Source organism: Malania oleifera, chromosome 13 (assembly GCF_029873635.1).
Source record: "Malania oleifera isolate guangnan ecotype guangnan chromosome 13, ASM2987363v1, whole genome shotgun sequence".
Taxonomy (NCBI): Eukaryota; Viridiplantae; Streptophyta; class Magnoliopsida; order Santalales; family Ximeniaceae; genus Malania; species Malania oleifera.
Genome location: NC_080429.1, coordinates 15581596 through 15603717, shown reverse-complemented (window position 1 = coordinate 15603717; position 22122 = coordinate 15581596). Strand labels below are relative to the sequence as shown.

Below are 22122 nucleotides of genomic sequence, written 5' to 3'. Positions count from 1 at the left end.
TATATGGTAATTTACATTGTATAAAACTGAAATCATAATTCATTTTCATGAAACTACATAAAACAATAGTTGTTCGTAGTTCTATAAAAATATATGTTGTATACTGTCTCAGTAAAAATTGACATATCATAAACTCGGCATCTAGTCGTCATATTACATATCGGCATATAGCCGTCGTATCATAACTCAGCATATAGTCGTCGTATCATATCAGTATTACACAAAACTTGCTCATTTATGTCAATTAAAATTGTACTCATGCCACACAATTTTTCATCAGATAATTCATAAATACACAACTGCTTGAGAAAATAAATACTGTACTGAAAATAGGGGTATGAGTATCTCCAAGTTGCTATTTTACTAAAAATATAGATATATAACTAAATACAAGAAAAATGGAGATAATCAATCCTACCGCCTTTGGTTCGTTGTAAAATACCCTTATAGTTTCAAATCCCAAATTCTCAACCGGTGAAAACGTTCAGAAAGTCGAGTACTTTAATCTAAAAATATCATATTTGAATTTAATTAGTTGGTTTTGAAAATAAAGTCGGTTAAATGAACCCTAGGCTTGGAAACCCTAGAAAAGCCGTAATTTTACCCATATAAACATTTCCAACATTTTAAATTGGTAAAATTCATAAGATTAGCTAACATAATATAATCCCCTTACCTGCTTTCCTGAAAAACGCCCCAAAAGACCCAAATCTAAGAGTATAGTTTGTAGGTTTGAGAGAGTGAAAAGATATTTATTTTCAAAAAATCTTATGTTTCTTCCCCTTTAAGTCTTTGACCCAGCCGCCCTCGTCGACGAAGTGGAGAATTCGTCGAAAAGTCGCAAAAGGTCGTTCGTCAACGACCACAAGGCTTCGTTGATGAACCTGAAGCTCAAAATTATTCTAGACTCTCGGTATCTCTTTGTCGACGAGGACCTAAACTTTGTCAACGATCCCTAGAAAGGCACTCGTCGATGAAAATTGGGATTTGTCGACGAGGCCATGCTATCCCCGTTTCTGAATTTTCCATCCCTCTCTTTTATTTATTTATTTCTTTATTTCTTGAGTCGAGTTACTACACTATAGATAGTACAAAAATTATATTTTCAGTATATTATGATATTCGGTCAGAGTAGATGTTGTGATTACTCAGCCGACATAGATGTCATGATTATTCAACCAGCACAAATGTCGTGATTATTCAGCTAGCCCAGATGCCGTGATATTTCAATTGGCCTAGATGCCGTAATATTTCAGCTGGCACAGATGTCGTGAATAGATTTATATGTATATAACAATTTAATCAGAAATATTATTATGTAATATTTTACACTGGATCATGAAATAGTATATAACGCCCAGAAAATAATATACATGGAAGTGTGAAAAATAATAATAACAAGATAAAATAAATAATAATTAAATTGAATAAATTAATTAATTAAATTAATTAAATTAAAATTTAAAAAAAATAATTGAAATAAATATATATATATATATATATATATATATATATATATATATATATATATATACACACACACATACATAAGTATATAATATAATAATGTTTGATAGTTAAAGTTTTATCATCTCCTGGAGCTAGGAGAAATTGGATTTGAAATGTTGAAGTCGTCCCTCATCTCTCTCTACATCTCCTTCAGCGTCTCTCCAGCTCCGTCTCTCTCTTCATTCTTTCTCCCACGTCCTTCAATTTTTTGACTGATTTTCACCCAATTGAAAATCAGAAAATACTGTTGGACTCCATTCTCCACCACCGTTATTTCTACTATAGCGGATTTGTCATAAGAGCGGTGTATTCATATCTCCTGAAGTAAGCTCAATTCTCACTTTTACCTCAATTTCTTGTAAATCTTAAGTCCAATTGACGATCGGACACCACCACGAGAATCTAGGGATGATTCTTTACAAGTCTAGAGAAATGGATTTCTCATGGGGTCATCGTAGGCATAATCCCAAAATTAGGCTAAGGGGGTTATTAAGGGGCTAATTATTATTTAATTATTGTAGATTTGAAAATGTTAAATATTAGGCATTCTGAGGTTGAATTAGGGTCATTGAATTTAGGGTTCAGGTAAGCGCCGCGGGTGTAATTTCAAGACCCTACAAGCACAGTTCAGGGAAACCAAGGTAATTTGATTATTTTGGAGTTTAACAATTTATTTAGGTTATTGGGAACCTAGAAAATGTTTTTTGGAAATTATGTTGGAATTATGTTGAATGTTCAGGGAAAATGGAAATTGTAGGTTTTGTGTTGGAAATGCCACGGGCTCAAGATTGAACTGTGTGGGCATCTCAGTAAGTTAGGTAAGAGAATAAATTAAGCTAGTATTTTTCATAGAAATATTTACTATTTTAGAACATTTTATTCCAGGAAATTATGTATAGCATAGAATTATGTTTGGGAAATTTACTGCCGTTAACAAGAGATTGTTTTAATACATTTACTCAAGGAAAATGATTTCAGTGCAGATTTTATGAGTTGAACATGATTTACTTTTGTATGGCATGAGTATAGAATCTTATGATTTTATGTAATGACAAAATGCTATGTTTTCAAAATTAGCATGCTATCACTATTTCAAGAAATTATTAAAAACAATACAGAAATATGTTTTAAGTATATTATAATGTAACGGCGCAAGGGCCATAATTTATATGATACTGAGCAAGGGCCGTAATTTATATGAAATGGCTCAAGGGCCATAATTTATATGATATGATATGCTGGCGCAAGGGTCATGATGTATAATATGTTATTTTCATGAAATTAACATTATATCAGATATTATGATGAAACGGTTATGTTCAACATATGAAACATAGTATATGATATCGGAACCCGAATAGCTCAGTTTAGTTTAGTTTTCAGGAGCACAATACCATAACTATATATATTCAGATTGTGATAGTGCAGCCACACGATCAGAGTGTGGTATGGTGGCAATCTATGTGGCTTCAATGTAGTTTGGAGATGTTCCCCTAGTAGTCCAGACCAGGTGGGGCAAGCCCATCGTACTTACAGATCAGAGTTTTTGATCTAGCATGGTCGGCCAGCCTTTGCTAGGTCCCACCTTCGGGCCGCACAACCTAGTCATGTGGGGGTAATACATGACACCAACTACCTATCCATCTTGGGATTTATTTCATGTATTATACAATTTTATAAGATGATTTACACGTATAGAGATATAACATGACATGTATGTTACTTTTAAATATGTTTACTTAGTAAATTATCAAACAGTTTTCACAGATACGATTTATATGCAGTATATGCATGACACATGAAAATACATATGTTACCACACACTAATATTAGTTTATTTCCCTTACTAAGAGGTGTCTCACCCCAGCTCTAAAAAATTTCAGAAAATCCAGGTAGAGGAGCAGATAGAGCTCCGCAGCGTTAGTGGTCGCCCAATCTACCCTGCTAGAAAGGTAAGTCACTATGCTAGGGTCAGATGGGTTTTTGGGTAGTGACCCTAGGAAACTTTATGATCATTTTGGGATGTGTGTATATTTATATGAAGTGAAAAGAAAGGTATAGTCCTAAGAGGGGGGGTGAATTAGATTTTAAAATTTTCTTTTAATTCCTTTTAAGAATCCTTTAGACTTCTTTTATTTCTTTTAACCAATTCTTGACTTGTTTGTTTAATTTGTCAATCATACAAGAACTTAGTTTCCTTTATCCAATCAACAACACAATTAAACAACCAATCAATTAAGTATAATCTCCAAACCAAACAACTAATTTATTTGCGAAGTTTGAGTTAACTACAACACTATTAGTTTAATGAACGTATGCAAGATTCAACACTCTTTGGAATATAAACACATTCAAACTTTAAACCATTCAACCATAATATATCAATATATTAAATTCAACTTTAAGCTTTTGTTGTCAGCCCTGGTTATAAATTTGAATCAAGCCTTGTAGTAATGGATTTGCTTCTTTAATATGATGTGTAATATGAAATCCAATCAATACAATATCCACACTCTTCCCAATATTCAGAATTCAAATAAACTCTCAGTTAATTTATCTTTGGGATGTTAACCAAGTAATGTACTCCCGTATGGTTTTCGCAAGATATGGTTTAACCAACGTACTCCCTTTCGGTTTCCACAACCTAAATCAAAATTAAACTTTAAGTTTACTTGATTCCCAAATATACGTAGTATATATGATTTTCAATTTAAACCATCTACGCAATTTAAATATGTACTGAAAATAAAGAGTAGGGAAAGAAAGAGTGAGATGAAAATTTTTACAAGGTTCGACTCATACCCAGCCTACGTCCTCGCCTTTGGCAAACCACCAAAGGATTCACTAAACCTGTTCCTTTGATGAGCGGAACAATACCTCTACATCACTCCTTAGTTAAGGTTAGAGTCTGCCTTCTCCTAACGATATCCCCTCGTCCGGTCACTCCTTAACTAGGCTAGAGCCCGTTTCTCTAAGCAATATCCCCTTGCTTAGCCAACGATCCAAACAATCCTTAGAATCGTCAATTTACAAGAAATAAATCAAATATTTGTGTACAAAGAATTGCTCACACAAAGAGCTGATTAGTACAAAAATTTAGAACTATAATATTGTAACGACCCGAAGAATAATGGTATTTAAAAATAATAAAAGAAAGGGAAATGGAGACCGAAAACAGAAGGAGGTAGTCAACGCGTTCGTCGACGAAAATATAATTGGGCTCGTCGATGAGGAAATACCAAGAGGATGATTTTGGGGCTTCTGAATTTTGTCTACGAAGGGGAGATTTTGTCAACGAATTTTGTACTGACCTTGTTGACGAAGACCACAGTTTAAATAGGCCTAAAGTTCATTTTTGAACGAATTTTTCTGCGCCAATCCCTTCTCTCTTTAGATTTTCGGTCCCTCCTCCTCCTCTCTTTGATTTCGGGCCGGATTTTCGCCAGTTCGACGATCTGAAACCACCACGACGCTCTTGGGAAAGTTCTCTACAAGTCTGTCGGAGAGGATCATCAGTGGGGCTGAAGTGGAAACCATTCCAAATCCAGGGTAAGGGTTTCTACTCAATATTTGGATGTTTGGTGGTTGAAGAAAGTGTTATACGCTTAGAGATATTGAACTTTAAATCTGGAAAATTCCGTTTTCAGGGTGTTAAATGGGGAAACCCTGCGGATGCAAGACAGATTTTCTTAGGGGCTTTTCAGAGATCAAGTAAGGGGATAAACTAAGCTAGTATTTTATGAAAAAATATGTATATTGTTATAGCATTTGGTTTCAGGAAAATAAATATATTTATATATGATTTATATTTGGAAAAATACTATTGAAAATGATAGTATGTTGAATATATGAAAAACCTATTAGTGTGGTGTAACACCCCGACCCCGAGGGGCTTGGGATATTAACTTTTTACTACTGATTTACAGCGAAAGCAAAATAAACTCAATTTTTATTAAACCAGAGCGCTAATTATTCATATTACAATCACTTATTTCAAAAGAAGAAAATTACACAAACGTAAATATCTGAAATCATACTAATGTTTCTAATTAATCTTTATTTTTCTAATCCCCACCCGCATGCTTGCTAAGCCTGATTTCCGACATGTCCTTCAGAGTTATCTGAAATAAAATATGATTGGGGTGAGACGACGCTTAGTAAGTAAATAAGATTATTATTAGTGTGTGGCCAAAATGAGCTTTTAAAGAATTTCGTAAAACAATATTTAATACTATAACTTCAAAACTACTTTTAGAATAAACATAAATTTAAAAATTCCTGCATAAAACTTTTTCATCAATTTTAACAGTAAATTTTTATAATCATATACTATAACTGTTAAATTAAACTTTTAACTTTAAAACTGTAAAAATATTTAATGATAAGCATACATATACTTTTCCTTGTACGTGTTCCTTAGATCGTCATTTAAGCACCAAAATGATCCTTTTCACGTAAACTTACATTTTTCCTTCAAATCATCAGTAACTTTGTACACGTAATTAAATATGTATAAACATATATTGTAAAAACCACCCTTAGGCCTGTTTGTCGTAAGTCATGTTTACCCCCATGACTGGGTTGTGCGGTCCGAAGACTGGACTTAGCTGGCTGGCCGACCAAACTAAATCAACGTACGTAAACTTTAAGTGAGATTTTCCTTATTAAGTCCTGGTCCGGAACCAGGTGTGCACTCAGGAGAAATCCACTAACATAAATAACCACTCTGTAAACAGTGTGGGTGCACTCTGATCCGTATAAATTTTAAGCTGCGGTACCGAGCATCTGTAACTTTGAACTTTCGTTGCCATAAGGGATTTTAAAATCATCTTATTATAATTTATGCAATTTAAAATAATATCGTAAAAATCTCATCTTTACTCATATTTTCATAAAAAAATGCAACGTAGAAATAAACTCATGCCACACAATTTTTGTGTTAAAAATATATATAATTTTATTTTTGAATAGAAAGAAATGTTGAAAATTTACCCGAGGGGATTAGAACATTTCTTAACCCAAATATAGATGCAAGTATATTATAGATAGAGCTGGTATAATTAAATATGCGTAAAAATAAACTCATAAAAATTTTGTGGAACTAAGTAACATAATTAAAATTTACGTACAAAATAAACTCGAGTATAAATTTAAAATAAAAAGAAACTAACATAATCAAAATTTACTTACCTTCTTCTTTTACCGTGTGTTACAAACACAATAACTATCTTTAAGATATGAGATCGGAAAGAGTGGGTGAGTGAGAACTTACTCAAAATTCTCACTCCACCACAAATTCTTTCACTCACTAATCCTTCTCTTCCTTAGAAAATTGTTGTGAAAAATGAAGGTTGAGAGCTCCCTATTTATAGGAAAATTTTGGGGAAGAAATGAAATTTATAAAAGTGTGGGGAGATGGGTGAAATTATAATTTTTAAAAATTAAAGAATGGGCAAGGAATGGGCAAGGTATGGGTTGAGTATGGGATAGGGATGGAGGCCATGTGGGAGTGCTTGCCACCATTCCCACTAAATAATTTTTTTTTTATTAATTACTTACCTAATTAATTAATCAATAACTTAATTAATTATTCTATTATTTTATTATTATTTTTTTCTAATCATTATTATCATTGTTATTAATTTTAAACTACTTTTAGTATTTATTTATTTTATTATTTATTTTTGAACAAGAATTAAATTTAAATTTTAAAAACTCATGTGGGCCCCACATGGTCTTGTGGGCCCCACACAACTTCGAGACCCGAATGGATCCTACGTAACTCGAATAACTCTTATACGATTTTATGCATCCTACATAGCTTTGAGACTTGTGAAAACCTCCATACGGCTTCGGGACTCATGTGGGCCCCACATAGTCTTGTGGGCCCCGCATAGGATACCTATATTATTATTATTTTATCATATATTTCTACAAATTATATCAGTTAAAACATTATTTTATGTACTTATTTACGTATATAAACAGTGTCTTGTGGCTCCGGGACTCATGTGGACCCCACATAGTCTTGTGGGCCCCACATATGATACCTATATTATTATTATCTTATTATGTATTTCGACAAATTATGTCTGTCAAAACACTATTTTATGTATATATACTTATTTACGTGTACAAATAGTGTCTATCCTGTTTATCCTATGAAATTCCATTTTGACCAGGCCGACCTCCAGGGAGCGACTGAGCCGCAATGGTCTCTGAGCACTCGCTAAGACAAGGTCTTTCTTAGGCATCAAACATGGAATCAAGGATCCTACAGAAAAACACTTCTGTATTGATATTAACTTAATGACTATTTTTATTATTTTATTATTATTGTACTTTAATCATATATATATATTTTTGGGTCATCACATGTGGCATGAGTAAAAACTATTATGAAATACTATTTTCTGGGAATGTGAATGATACGGATTTTTATAATGAAAAACCGACGTATGGTCCGAGATTTTTATATATATATTTTTCGGCGTATGGGCCGAGCTATGGATGTGATTTGCCAATGTACGGGTTGTGCTATGATATGAATTGCCGGCATACGGGCCGAGCTATGGATGTGATTCTCCAGCGTATGGGATGTGCTATGATTTGCCGGCGTACGGGCCTATGATTTTCATGATATACGTATATATGCAAAATGATATAATTGATCTGATAATTAATGATATGAGATATCCATGTATCACAATTTCAATATATATTATATGATATCAGAACCTGATTGGCTTAGTCTAGGCTAGCACTTACACAATATCGTTGCTATGTGTCCACGGTCTTCATGATCATGATATCTATGTTAACGCTACTGTACGGAGTGGTGTGAGATTGGATGGTCGATGTGGTTTTTAAGAAGTGTGTGAGCGCCCTTGGTGTACGGACCAAGTCAGGCAAACCCATCAAACTTACTGACTGTACATTTGACTTGACAGTGATCGGCCAACCATTGTTAGGTCCTGCCTTCGAGCCACACAACCCAGTCATGTGGGGGTAATACATGACAACAGTCAACTAATCTACCAGGAATGTTTTTGTATTATTATTATTATATGAGATGAAATATGTTCATGAAAATGTCGTATGTTCTACCATGTTTTAATGATACATATGTTTTCCCAAATTTGACATAATAGCTTACTGGATATATTTTGTATGGTATATGTATAACACGGAATACTCATGTTGCCACACACTAGTATTAGTTTATTTCTCTTATTGAGAGGTGTCTCACCCCGAATTTTATAAACTTTTCAGGAGCCCCAAATAGGAGAGTAAGAAAAGCCCCACTGATATAGAGCTGTTTGTCTGCCCTCTTTGAAGGATAAGTTTTAGTATGGACAGTTGGATTATGTGGGAAATGTCCCTAGATTTTTTATTTTTTGGATGTTTATACTGAAATACAGTGGATATAGTGACTCTGGTATATATGGTAATGTGATGGTTGTTTTCGTATTTATAGTACTATGATTGTATGTTTCCTGCTGCTTAGGCTTCTGTTTTATGTTCTGATGTATCTCTGGTACCCACGGGTCCAGGTGGATTATGATCTACTGAGTTAGGATTTATGATATTGATTTTATTAAAAAAAAATGTGAAAATTAAGTAGGTCGTCACAAATATACTTCAAAATAAATAATAATATGGAATTTAACTTGAAGCTCAATGAAGTATATCACCGATTAATTCTTTCAATGATTGAAAGATTTAGAATTTGTAGTACATTTCCGATGGAGGAAGATTAGCAAAAACTCAGTTGAATTCGTGCAAGTTGAGAGCAAGAGAGAGCCTTGAGAATTAGAGAGCAATTGAGAGAGATTTTAAATTTTCACTGAATTGAATTCTTAGTGCATTGATTCAATGATTTTGAGGCTTATTTATAGACTTTAAAAAGTATGTAACTTGATCCCCAAGTGACTTGGAGTATTCCCCAAGTTTTCACAAATTTTGAGCCCCAAGCAACCTCATTTAAAAATTTGATCATTATGAAAAAATTCAAAACAGCTGCGTGACAGATAACTGTCCATTTTTGGCAGTCATTTGTCCAATTAAACCAAAGGGACAGTAAGGTGGTAGTTGGCTGTCCAAACACGAACAGACGCCTCAAAGTGCACTGGTAGTCAGCTGTCCAGTTCTTGACAATCGTCTGTCAGGCTATCAGCTTCGAGTACATTTTAGTCGTTTGATCATAACTTTTTCTATGTAACTCCAAATTTGACTTTCTTGGTGTCAAATGAAATCTAAGAGAAAATCCTAAAACTTTCATGTTGAATATATTTTAAAATAAATATTTTTTGATGAAGAAAAATGTACATCAATGCGGATGTAAAAAAATTGACAACATTTGAGAAATCCTCTTTTTGGTGCTTTTCATTCCAAAAATGATTCTAATCTTTTTGAAACAATATTTGACCTTATAAAAATATTTTCCAAGTATGTTCAAAGGTATCTAAGTCCAAGAAATTAACCTAAGAGTTTCATGCATTCATATTGAAATTCTTTAAAGTACTTACATGAAATTTCCTAGACTCTTTCAAATTTTCAATCCATGAATTTCTTGAGGTCTTTATGCTTGCTTCATATTTCTTTGAGTTTTCCATGTTGATAACTTGGGCTTTCATTCTTGAAGCTTTTTCTTTAATATCAATGCTCTCATGATCTTCAAGTTTTAATCCATGCCTTAAGCTTTGATATAATCATCCTTTTTTGAAGAGCTTTCATGAATTCTTTAACCTTGCATTCATCATTGAGTTCTGAAAATACATCACTTAAAACAAAGCATGTTAAGTTCTACTTATTTGTTAGCATCAAAACAAGATGTTAAGCCTTGTAAAGGCTAACATGACGGGTTTGTAAAACTCTGATATTGTATTTGCACTGTTGGTTTGTTATGTATATGATGTATGTTTTCCGCTGCTAGGGTGTTAGTGATATATGACAGGTTTATTCCCCAGTACCCATGGGTCTGGGTGGATTATGTTTATGATTATCATGATTATAGGCATGCTATTATGTGAAAAAAAAATATATGGTAAATTAGGCAGGTCGTTACACAGTATATATAGTATTTATGATATTTACTATATGATAATAGAACTCTAATGGCTTAGTTTAGTTTCAAAATATGGTACCGTGGCTATTCAAATCAAGTAGTGTTACCACACGTCTCAGATAGAGTGTGGGAGATGGGTAGTCAATTGAGCCTAGAGAAGAGTAGTGTGCCCCCTGGCAGTTCGGACCAGGTTGGGCAGGCCAATCATACTTACGGACTAATCAACTTTGGCTTAGCGCGGTAAGCCAACCATTGCTAGGTCCCGACTACGGGCCACACAACTCAGTCATGTCAAGGTAATACCTGACGTCAGCTAGTTATCCATCCAGGGTATAATTCCAATAAAACACAGATATAACATATGATTTGTATGTATACATAAATTTAGTACGTTATGTTGTATTATGTTTTATTCATATTTTATACAGAACATTTTTACCAAATTTTTCAAATGCAAGTTCAACTATGTACAAAGTTTCCTTACTTATCAGATACAGATTAGCATGTACAATATATGTTTATAACACAATAATACTCATGTTGTCACACACTGATATTAGTCTATTTTCCTTACTGAGAGGTGTCTCACTCCAACATTACAAACATTTCAGAAAACCCCGATAAACGAGTGAAGCGAGCTTGAGGTAGAGGAGTTCGTTGGTACCACCCCTATTGCAGGGTAAGTAGTCGAGTCAGGATCATGATGATTTTTGGGTTTGACTCTAGGATTTGTCGTCCTTTCGGCATATATGTGTATATATGGAAACAATAAAACTCCAGTATTGTGTATAAGTTTAAGTATAACATGGTTTCTACTGCTTAGTTGATAGGTATGCATAAACAGGTGAATTCCTCGTAACTATAGGTTTGGGTTGACTTTGTTTACGTTTTATGGTATCAGGCTATGGTTATTATTATTATTATTATTATTATTATTATTATTATTATTATTATTATTATTATTATTATTATTATGTGGAAAAAAAAATATAACAAAAATTTGGGGTCGTGACAAACAATCTTCTCCGCCATAAGTTATAGAACAAGAAGTAGCTCTTAAGGAGGGGGAGCAACAATCCCCTCTGCCAGAAGCTACAGAACCAGAGGTAGCTCCATTAGTTGAAGAGCCTCAGCCAAGACGATCACAGAGAAATCACACATTGTTTTCGTCGAAGTAATATCCAGAGTCTAAGTATATTCTCCTTACTAATGAGGGAGAGCCATAGAGTTTTTGAGAAACTCATAATCATCCAGAAAAAGGTAAATGGTTGCAGGCTATGCAGGAAGAGATGAACTCTTTACAAAAGAACCAGACATATAAATTGGTAAAACTTCCTAAAGGAAAGAAAGCACTGAGTAATAAATGGGTGTACAAGTTGAAGAAAGTTGGTAATGGAAAAATCATTAAACATAAAGCTCGTTTGGTCGTCAAAGGTTTTCAGCAGAAGAAGGGTATTGAATTTGACGAGATTTTCTCACTAGTCGTGAAGATGACTTCAATATGAGTGATACTCGAGTTGACAACAAGTTTAAATTTGGAGCTTCAACAGTTGGATGTTAAGTTAGCCTTTCTCCATGGAGATTTACATGAAGAAATCTACCTGGAACAACTTGAAGGTTTTGAAGTTTCAAGGAATGAGCATATGGTCTGCAAGGTGGAAAATAGTCTATATAGCCTCAAGCAAGCGCTAAGACAGTGGTATAAAAAGTTTGACTCATTCATGGTGGGTCATGGTTACAAGATAACTACAGCAGATCAATGCATCTACATTCAAAAATTCTCTAATGGTAATTTCATTATATTGACGCTTTATGTTGATGACATGTTGATTGTTGAATAGGAAGTAGGTATGATTACCAAACTAAAGCAAGAACTGTCCAAGTTCTTTGACATGAAAGACCTAGGCCCAGCTCAGCAGATATTAGGTATGAAAATTGTTCGTGACAGAAAAGCCAAGAAATTATGGTTGTCACAGGAAAATTATGTTGAATGTGTGCTTGAAAAGTTCAACATGAAGTATGCAAATTCAACCCCTACTCCATTGGCAAATCACTTCAAGTTGAGTAAAAGATCGTGTCCTTCGAGGAAGAAGTCGAAGAAATGGAAGAAGTTGCATACTCGTCAATAGTTGGTAGTCTGATGTATGCAATGGTTTGCACAAGATCGGATATTGCCCACGCGGTAGGTGTTGTGAGCAAGTTTCTTTCAAATCCATGAAAAGACCATTGGGAAGCAGTTAAGTGGATTTTTAGATATTTGAAGTATACATCAAAGATGTGCTTGTGTTTTAGGAGAGTTGAACCAATCTTGGAAGGATATATTGATTCTGATATGACAGGTGATCTTGATAGTAGGAAATCTACATAGGGTTTCTTTTCGCATTCGCAGAGGGAGCAGTCTCATGGTAATCCAGGTTGTAGAAGTGTGTTGTTTTATCTACAATAGAGACAGAATACATTGCCGCAATGGAAGCTAGTAAAGAAATGTTGTGGTTAAAGCAGTTTATCCAAGAACTAGGTGTCACACAGAAAGAATACAAAGTACATTATTATTGTCAGAGTACTCTGGGACTTGAGTAAGAATTCAATGTATCATTCCCAAATAAAGCATATCGTCATTCATTATCATTGGATACGCAAAGTGATGGAACAACAGCTGTGAAAGCTAGTGAAGATTCACATAGACAAGAACCCTACAAATATGTTGACAAAAGTAGTGACTTGTGAGAAGTTTAATCTATGCAGAGACATAGCTAAGATAGATACCAATTGAAAAATGGTTGCATGCATTCTCTTCTGATAGGTATGGATGGAGGGAATTGATAGATCCATACCCAGATTAATGCTGGAATTAAGGTAAACATTCTTCAAGAGTTGCGGTTTCTCTTCAGTTATTTAGTTGTGGGTGGTTCTCCACAAAATTAGGAAAAAATTCAAATATGATTATGAAGTAAATTGAATTGTGATTGTAAGAGTTTTCTTGAGTAATTAATCCTCCTCACAGTATAAATAGGTGAGTTGAGAATGTAAAGATTAGCAAAAATGGAGTTGAGAGATGAGAGTGGGAAGGCACTCTGTGAGAGTTGAGAGAGTTTTGAGTGAGTATTTTATCTCTTCCTTCTTAGTATTTTTCAAAATATACTAGCTATCTCTCCCGTGGACTTGGGCTGAATTTGGCCGAACTACATATATCTTGGTGTTGCTTTTGTATGTGTTTTATCTTTTGTTTTTGTTCAAATTTCCCAACACCATTATCCACTCAAAATTTTCAATATACAAGAAGTTAATCTCACATGTAGAATCCACATAGGTGGTGTCCATCCCTATGACTTTCCCATAAAACTTCCTTGAAAATTTTCAGAATAAAGCTTCCCAAAAAGCTAGCAAACCCCTATACTCAAATAGGGTGAGAACGTGTTTGTAGTGTAATCTTCCATTACTTCACACAAACTAGGACTGCATAATATTGAGGCAAAGACAAAACGTGGGGGAATGAAAATCATTATATACTAAAAAAGTAACACTTCATCATTTTATTTTATTTATTATTACAGGCTCGCATCTGTAATCTATTGCAACTGCAATTATTTGATGCTGAAATTTAAAGTAGATGATGAGCTCCAAAATGAAAATCACACGGCGGAGTAGTTGGAAGGCACTGCCCAGGCTACAACCTTGAACTCCCAACAGCGGGCTAGGGACAGCACAAAGGTTTAGCTGCAGCGCCTTTCTGGCAGTCCAATGAACAACTCCGTCTCCACACCTGAACTCTGAGTACTCTGGCTGTGGCTGCAGGTTACTATTTCCCCGTGCTCAACCCGCTGCCCCGACGGCCTCATTCCACACTGATGAGTAATTATGTTAGAATATTTTCTAAATCGATTAGTTTCACAACTGATGTAATACCAAATGAAAGCTTTGAAAATTATAATTGTGTTTGTCCACTCATCTGTGCTTTGCCAGGATTTATGAGAAAGCCTTCTGTGAAACCATTTTCCAAGAGGATATTGCATGAGATTGACAATGCTAATGCTAGCACACAGATGGATGGCAGCATATAACATTTATATTGAATTTGAATGTTCAGGTGACGACAGATTCATTTGCAAAAATGTACTGATCTGTTCGACCTCAAGGCAATATTTGGTTGTTTGTGACATAAGACTCTAAGCAAAGGAATCACCTTTTCAGACAACCTTGCATTTTCTTCCCACAGGAGTCTCTCCTGAATTTGAGAACAAAGGGGGGTCAGCTAAAAACCATTAATTGAAATCCTTCTGATCTACAAAGAAGCGTCAAATGCAAAACGTATAAAAATCTTAATTGAATCACCTTGGCCTTGAGTTCCTCTATCTGCTCTCTGAATAATTGTGCCTGCAGTTTCAGCAAGTAGGTCATATATATTTCCCTCTAATTTGGTTGCCGAGAAAAGATAGAAAAAGCATAAGAAGCAACTTCTCAACAACCAAACAATGTTAATTGTATCCCTTATTTGTTTATTTGGGTTTTGAGTTCTGGGTTTGGGAATATGTCAGTGTGCGGGTGTTCTGTTGTTTAACCTTTCTTGCTCTGATGTTGCGTAAGCTTCGCTCCAGCTGGCTGTCAATCTCTTGAAGCTCATCCGTGGAACAAGACCCCAAACCTTGCCCCAAAAGCTTCCTATTTCATCCCAAAACAAAAAAAAAATCACATGCCAGTATTAAATAATGAACAGAAAGTTGGAAGATAAGTGTCAAAGCCTTGAACCGTTGAGAAGCTTCAATGAGCTCAATCTTCATAGCCATGTTTGCTGTTTCACTCTTCAAATGCTGCATGTAGAGTCAATTACTGTCTGAAAGTCAGGAAGTGTGTAAATAATGGGAAAAACAGACAATTTTCAAGCCTTCTGCCAGAAATTACAACTTAGAAGCTATGACAAGAATTTGTGACCATCAACCAATTGCCAATGAATTTGCGCCATCCAATGTTTTTACATTATTATCCCACTTTTTTTTCCCTCAACAAGTACGGAAGACAACTTGTAAAAACAAACTTAAGAAGGGGAGTCTGACCTGCATATACTGTTCCATTTCCCCACTCATAGTTTGTACTTCCTTCGCACATTTCCGGTATCTTTCGATTGTTTTTTGCATGCTGAAGCATCCGAAACATGGAAGCATCACTTATAATTGACCACATGTGACAATGCAAGATGAATTTAAACTTTAAAATAGATTGAACACAATCTATCAACTTAAAAGATTCTACCTCTATTATTCAGTTTTTAGATAAGATAGAATCTATCTTAGTTTCATGATCAAATCATAAGAGTTGTGAAGCATTTGAACATTCAAGCAAGAATTCAAACCTACCAATCATGTTCTCCGTTGAATTTGAACTCAGCACTTTATGATTATGTACAATATAACTTCCGGGAATTAAAAAATGTGCACTTTTATCAGGTCATTCATCAAGTTGACTTCATTAACTCTAGTTATTTTTCCTAGTCCATTTTTTGGTGTGAATGTTAGCTTGGAAAGTAAAACGATGGGATAAGTTCTATAAAGAATGATAAAGCAGAACGTTTGACTATTACATTCACAACTATTGAGAATTCAAATGCAACTAACTATTGCCAAAAATTGACTCCTTCAGCATTATATTTTCATGACACCAAATTGAGTTCCATTGTATGCTTTTAGAATTGGAGGCTTCAATTCCTTTGTCTGTTCTCTTCAAAATAGATGATTCCAGACTTCAATGAAGACCCAGAGTTACATTTGTTGACTAATCAAGGCACCTACTCGGGAATTGGGCTGCAAATCTTGCCTTTACATTAAGAAAGCCATTTTAATGAAATGGTTATGGAAGTTTTGGAAGCTAAAATGGCAGTCACTGAAGGCAGCTCATATGCTGCAAATATGGTTATGAAGTAAGCTCTAGAATACCAAATGAGACATATCTTGCTCTCCTGCTAAAAGAGAGAATTTTGCGGGTGTGTGTAACACAAACATTGGCCAGAAGTTCTAGTATCTTTTTGGAAGGACAACTGGGTAGGCTGCTTCTCAAGGATAAATTAAAAGAATTGTTCTGTGTTGCTTCATATGAAAAAGCCAAGATTGATGATGTCTATACATAGCTCAGAAGGAGGGTCCAAGGGTGCAATGAAGCATGGAATCCTTCTTTAAAAAAATATGCTTGCGTAAGAATGGAAAAAAATTGATCTAACTATTTTCACAGGTTGGTCATACAATTTTTTATTTTACTTCTAATTAATTTTATTCTTTGTACTTAACTGTGCAAGAACATACTGAGGACACCCAGCACCAATCAGATCAAATAGAAGCTATGGACCCAGGCCTACAAGAGTTGTATTTTCCAGGACTGCCAGACACGAGTCATAGCTAAGACTCAGAAGCTAGTTACTCAGAACAACCGCTATCTTCTCTAAGTGTAGACACATGACCCTCCCAGGCTTTAGCATTGTATTTCTTCACATTCCTCAATGGACCGAAATTCAGGATGAAGGGAGGTGCTCCCGGACCAATGGAGATGACAGAATCCAATTCAACCATTGACTTCCTAAAACACATTTAACATAAATCTGCAGGCGCTGCGAAATTGGCCAATGTTCTTATTTGCCGTTGATGCAAAACGGTCTCCCATGGATTGTGTTTGTTAGAATACAAAGAAAATGGGAGTAGGCTTTGGTACAAGCTTTAGGCTTTGGGGCACCTTTCAAAACCTCATCAAAGGGTGATAGTCCCCGTTCTAAAGGAACATGCTAGTGTTCTAGTAAGCTATTTTGGCACAATGTGTAGAGTGCAAGTATGATCAAGAATGAAGTAGGGACAATGAAAGATTTTGCAGATTCATGAAATCTGCAAAATTTAACCCCACTGAAAAAAGGCAAACCCCTCTCTTATCATAATCAACAGTCAAAATTTAAGTGCAATCTAGTGTGGCCATTTACAAAAAATAATACTAATCACGATGATTTCTAAAATATGATTATGATCATATTTATAACCATCTGCTTCATCCCAAGTTTCCAAGTGCCAAATGCTGCCACTACAGCCTACTCTTGCCCATCCTATTGAAAGACGTATCTTTCTATTATATTGCAACACATAAACAAATTAAAGGGAATCTTAGCTATGTTTGCATTAATCATTTAAAGAAAAAAAATGAAAAGAATGGTACATCTAGGATATTCTCCTTTATGACGATCGGTGCATCAATCAATTGATTGCATATGAAGGTCAATGTGCAACAAGAACTTTATGTTGTGTTATAAAGAGCTGCACCTTAAATATAGACCTGATAGTTTCTTCACCATTTATTTTGTACATATATAAAACGGATTCTCTCATTTTTGTGTCTACTTTTTTTTTCCTAAAATTCCCTACTAAAGCATTAATTGAATAAGAAAACTAATGGCAATACTAGATAATTTTATGCATCCAATAACTATTTAATAACTATACTTGCAAGTTACATCTAACATTAAATATATCTATAACTAATTCAGAAATAATGACCTCTAACTCTTCTGTTTGTGTATAGCATCTTAAATATTACAAAAATAATATATATATCTTGATACAGTTATTCTTAATTTTTAAAAATATATAAAATATAAAATATAAAACATTGAAAGCTTTTAATTAAATTATAAAAATAGGCGAAATAAAAAGTAAAAAATTAGTTAATTTTAACAAACTGATGGACATTAATGCACGATTTTACCTAATGACTAGTACTAAATAACACGTCCCATTGCCTGCATTCTACCATAGGTTTAACTTAAAAATCCAACTCAATACTTTCCCCATTAAGCATGCGAAAAAAAACACACACACATACAAAAGATATGTTCAATGTACGGAAAACTCAGCAACATGTGACTATACATCAGCAAAACACTGAAGATTCTTAAAGGAGGGCGATAACATGAGTCAAAATGTAATTCTCAACCTCTTGCATCCAAAACCAGCACATTCCACCTTTGAAAAAATTTAGCTTTTTTTAAAAAAGGCAGCACAATCACCAACATTGAAGAACTGAAGAAGTTATGAATAGATTATGTTAGGATTGGGGGAATCTTCACAGGGAAACTTGACATATATGTTTGAGCACAAATTTGACCTAAAAATTTTAGCTTATTGCAGCTTGGGATTAATCTTGTAATAATTTAAGCCTACTGAACTTAAAAATTAGTTTCATACCTTGACTTTATGATGTTTCTCGCACAGAGTACAAACCATCAACTCTGATACCACCCATTAGAACTGGGAGTACTTGCACGGACTTTCTATACATGGGTATGCACCAACTTGATTCAAAATTTTAACCTTATTGGACCTTGGAAGCAACTATGTATATAAGCATCCATCCTTCACTCAATTCTTCTAATGTGGGTCAAAATCGCAAGTAAAAATTTCAACAATCTTTCCCTCACTTGTGAGTTAGAGTTCCCCATTCACTCCCTCTCCAACCGAAGCCATTCTTTATAATTTGGAGTCATTCCACAAACTAGGAGTTAAGAGTCATTATTCAATCATGGAAAAGACAAAATCATAGAGTCCACTCATCTTCACTTCTCATCCACATGTATATATTCACTAGAAGACATGCATAAACACTCAAACCCAATTCAAATTCTCCCACCATATCTCTTGTTGTTCAACAAAAAATCACAAAAAACTTCTATTCGGAATGTAGCATAATTAGCATTTTAATCATTCATAATCTGATATATTTGAATTTGAAGTTATCTGCTTGTTAAGTCATTTTACAAAATCCATCCAGCTTAAGCCCATCATCCAACATCAAAAGTGGAAAAAATCATTGAAGGTACACTTGAATTTCAGCCTAGGTATTTCTAAAGACAGCTAGTTTTTAGCTAGGATACTGGACAGCAATCTACATGGGGCAGCGGTTCATCAGATCCTTACATGAAATCAATGTTATTGAAATATCAGTAAGGGACAACATGAAGTGAATCCAAGTTGAATCATTTGCACCTCCTACGCCTCGAAACTTTCAAAGGATATGTCCTAAATCAAGCAAAAAGGCAGAAAAGAAATTTTAAATGAACATGACCCAAGTTTTATTTTTAGCTCATAATTAATTTTGTTTACTATAAAATTTAAGAAATGACTCATTCAAGGATTTGATGTGGTTAATTAATAACCAAGAAGCTTCAGTGGTATGTTATGGGCTAACAATGTGCTTGCAGATCTAGGTGTTTAGACCCGGTTTGTTGATTTCTTGAAGCTTTTGTGCTTATTTTCACTAGTTCATCAAGCTTCTCGCTTATATGACTGATTTATTTTAATAAAATTTTTTATTATCTATTAAAAAAATAATGTACATCAAGCTCTAATAGGCCACTATTCACGCAGCTCAATTACACATAGGGAGGTAAGGGAACAAACTAAATATTTTTTTAATAAATAATTAACAAACATGGAGAACAAGAATAAAAGGCAAGGGCTTTGCATAACCGCAAAGTCTAATACTTTATTAAGGAAACCACTTGATCTAAAAGATTAAACTCTTGTATTTTAGACCAATAATCTTTTCATATTTAAATTACAATTAAGGAAAGGCTTACATGAAGTCTTCTTTGTCTACGTTTGAGAGAATTGACATCAATGCTAAATTGAAACCCTGATTGAATTTTTATAAAAAAATAAATTCAAAAAAAATAATAATTACGAGAAAATAAGGATCATAATCAAAAGCAAAATCAAAGAATTCTGATCTTTAAAAGTTCTTTCATTCCTATCGAGTTAAAGAATCCACAAAATAGAAAATATTGTGCTATTCCGAAAAAAATCCTCCCTTGTCTACTATTCTTAAAGCCCCAAAATTTTATTATAAAAGAATCATGTACATTTCACAAAGCTACCCAAAACAAGCAATCAAAGCATTCCATGCATACCTAGCCAGCCTACAATGATAGTTGCCTCACTACACAACATACAACATATAAATTGAAATTTTTATGAGGTCTCCTCATTTGTAGCAAGTCAATCGCAGTATTTCTGTTGAAATGAGAGTGTGGATGAACAATTTGGATTGAAAAGAAATTTTCTTTCTTGCTATTCAAATGAAAACAACTAGGATTGAAGATTTTGTAAGATGAATGAGAAATGATTTTGCGGAGAAAAACCTCAAAGAATCCCCATTTCAAAGCTATGCATCTGCCTCCATAGTAGAGGGGGAAAAAATCCAACACAAATAAGTAAACTCAGACATCTCTTTTATTAAGACTCCTAACAAAATGAAAATTTCAAAATGAAAATTTCAAAATGAAAAAAGGCCCCCTCTGAAAAGTAGAAAGCTAAAATTTGTGTGCTATAAACAAATGATAGTCTGGATAAACATGACACCAATAGTTCCTATACTCTCTCACTCACCCAAACATTCTTCCAGAATCGAATTCATCCACCCTCACCCACTTTAAGAGAAAAAGTGGAAAGGGAAAAAAATAAAAAATAAAAAAGGTAATCTAGGAAACAAATTTCCAAGGGCTCAGCTCACATGGTTAACATTGCCACTTCCCTATTATTCCACTCATTCCAATGAATTTCATGCTTGCTCCTAATAACTTGATGTCATGAGGAGTTGGAGTCCAAGGGAAACCTCGCAGTCTCTTACTAAAGAGATGTTTCCAAAAACCACATTGCCAAACCCCAGCCCTCCCTAGATTTCGGTATATTAACTATTTCCCAATTAAAGGTGATACCCTTTATCTCTAAAAAACAAACCACAAGTTTCTTATAATATTTTCCAATGTTCCAACAACCTAAGTAGGCGTTTTAAAAAGGATAAAAAAAATCAATAAAAGTATTAGAAAGGGAAAGCACAAATGAAAGTGATCCCACCCGTTCTTCAATGAAAGGTAAGCCCTCTTCCAATGCACTAATCTCCTCCAAAGTCTCTCAATCACAAGATCCTAAAAAGCAAAAAGCATTTGACATCAGATTAACCTCCAAAAAAAGACTAAGATACAAGATCAGCCAAACCAAAGATTTGCAACCTACTAGAAATCTGAAATCATCTAACTCCTTGCTGCTCAAATTGATCTCTCTTGGACAAATTTGTCTTTAGCGCATAAAAATCTTCTAAAAATGCTCAACAAAATAAGGACTTCGTTGAATTTCCTAGCATTACTCTCAAGGAAAAAAAAAGAGGTGTCTGAACTAAAGACGAAATCTCCACCTTAAAATAAGGACTTCGTTGAATTTCCTAGCATTACTTTCAAGGAAAAAAAAAGAGGTGTCTGAACTAAAGACGAAATCTCCACCTTCTCCCTTCCAATTAAATACCCTTAATCACCCTTAGATCCTGTACACGAAGAACCTGCCTACTCAAACAATCTCCCAGTAGAGTCTACAAAACAAAGGTGATAATAGATCCCCTAGTCTCAACCATGGACAAACCATCGACTACTCAAAAGGTGGACCATTAACAATCATTGACATATAGGCAGAGTTATGACACACTCTAATCCATTTCTGCCATATAGTAACATAATCCTTCTTTTACAACACTTT

The 22122-nt window shown here is 34.4% G+C and overlaps 1 protein-coding gene across 3 annotated transcripts in view; it reads right to left on the bottom strand.

The window, feature by feature from the left end:
- Window positions 1-14061: 14061 nt before the first annotated feature.
- The window catches only part of LOC131146736 (MADS-box protein AGL42-like), a 52500-nt gene continuing 44439 nt past the window's right edge, over window positions 14062-22122 (bottom strand). For all 3 annotated transcript variants that reach the window (XM_058096499.1, XM_058096498.1, XM_058096500.1), the window contains 6 exons: window positions 15628-15709; window positions 15323-15384; window positions 15136-15235; window positions 14909-14950; window positions 14760-14801; window positions 14062-14421 (listed from right to left, as the gene is read on the bottom strand). In XM_058096499.1, coding sequence (XP_057952482.1) covers window positions 14290-14421; window positions 14760-14801; window positions 14909-14950; window positions 15136-15235; window positions 15323-15384; window positions 15628-15709 — 460 coding nt within the window. In that variant the 3' untranslated portion in view covers window positions 14062-14289. The remainder of the gene's footprint in view (window positions 14422-14759; window positions 14802-14908; window positions 14951-15135; window positions 15236-15322; window positions 15385-15627; window positions 15710-22122) is intronic.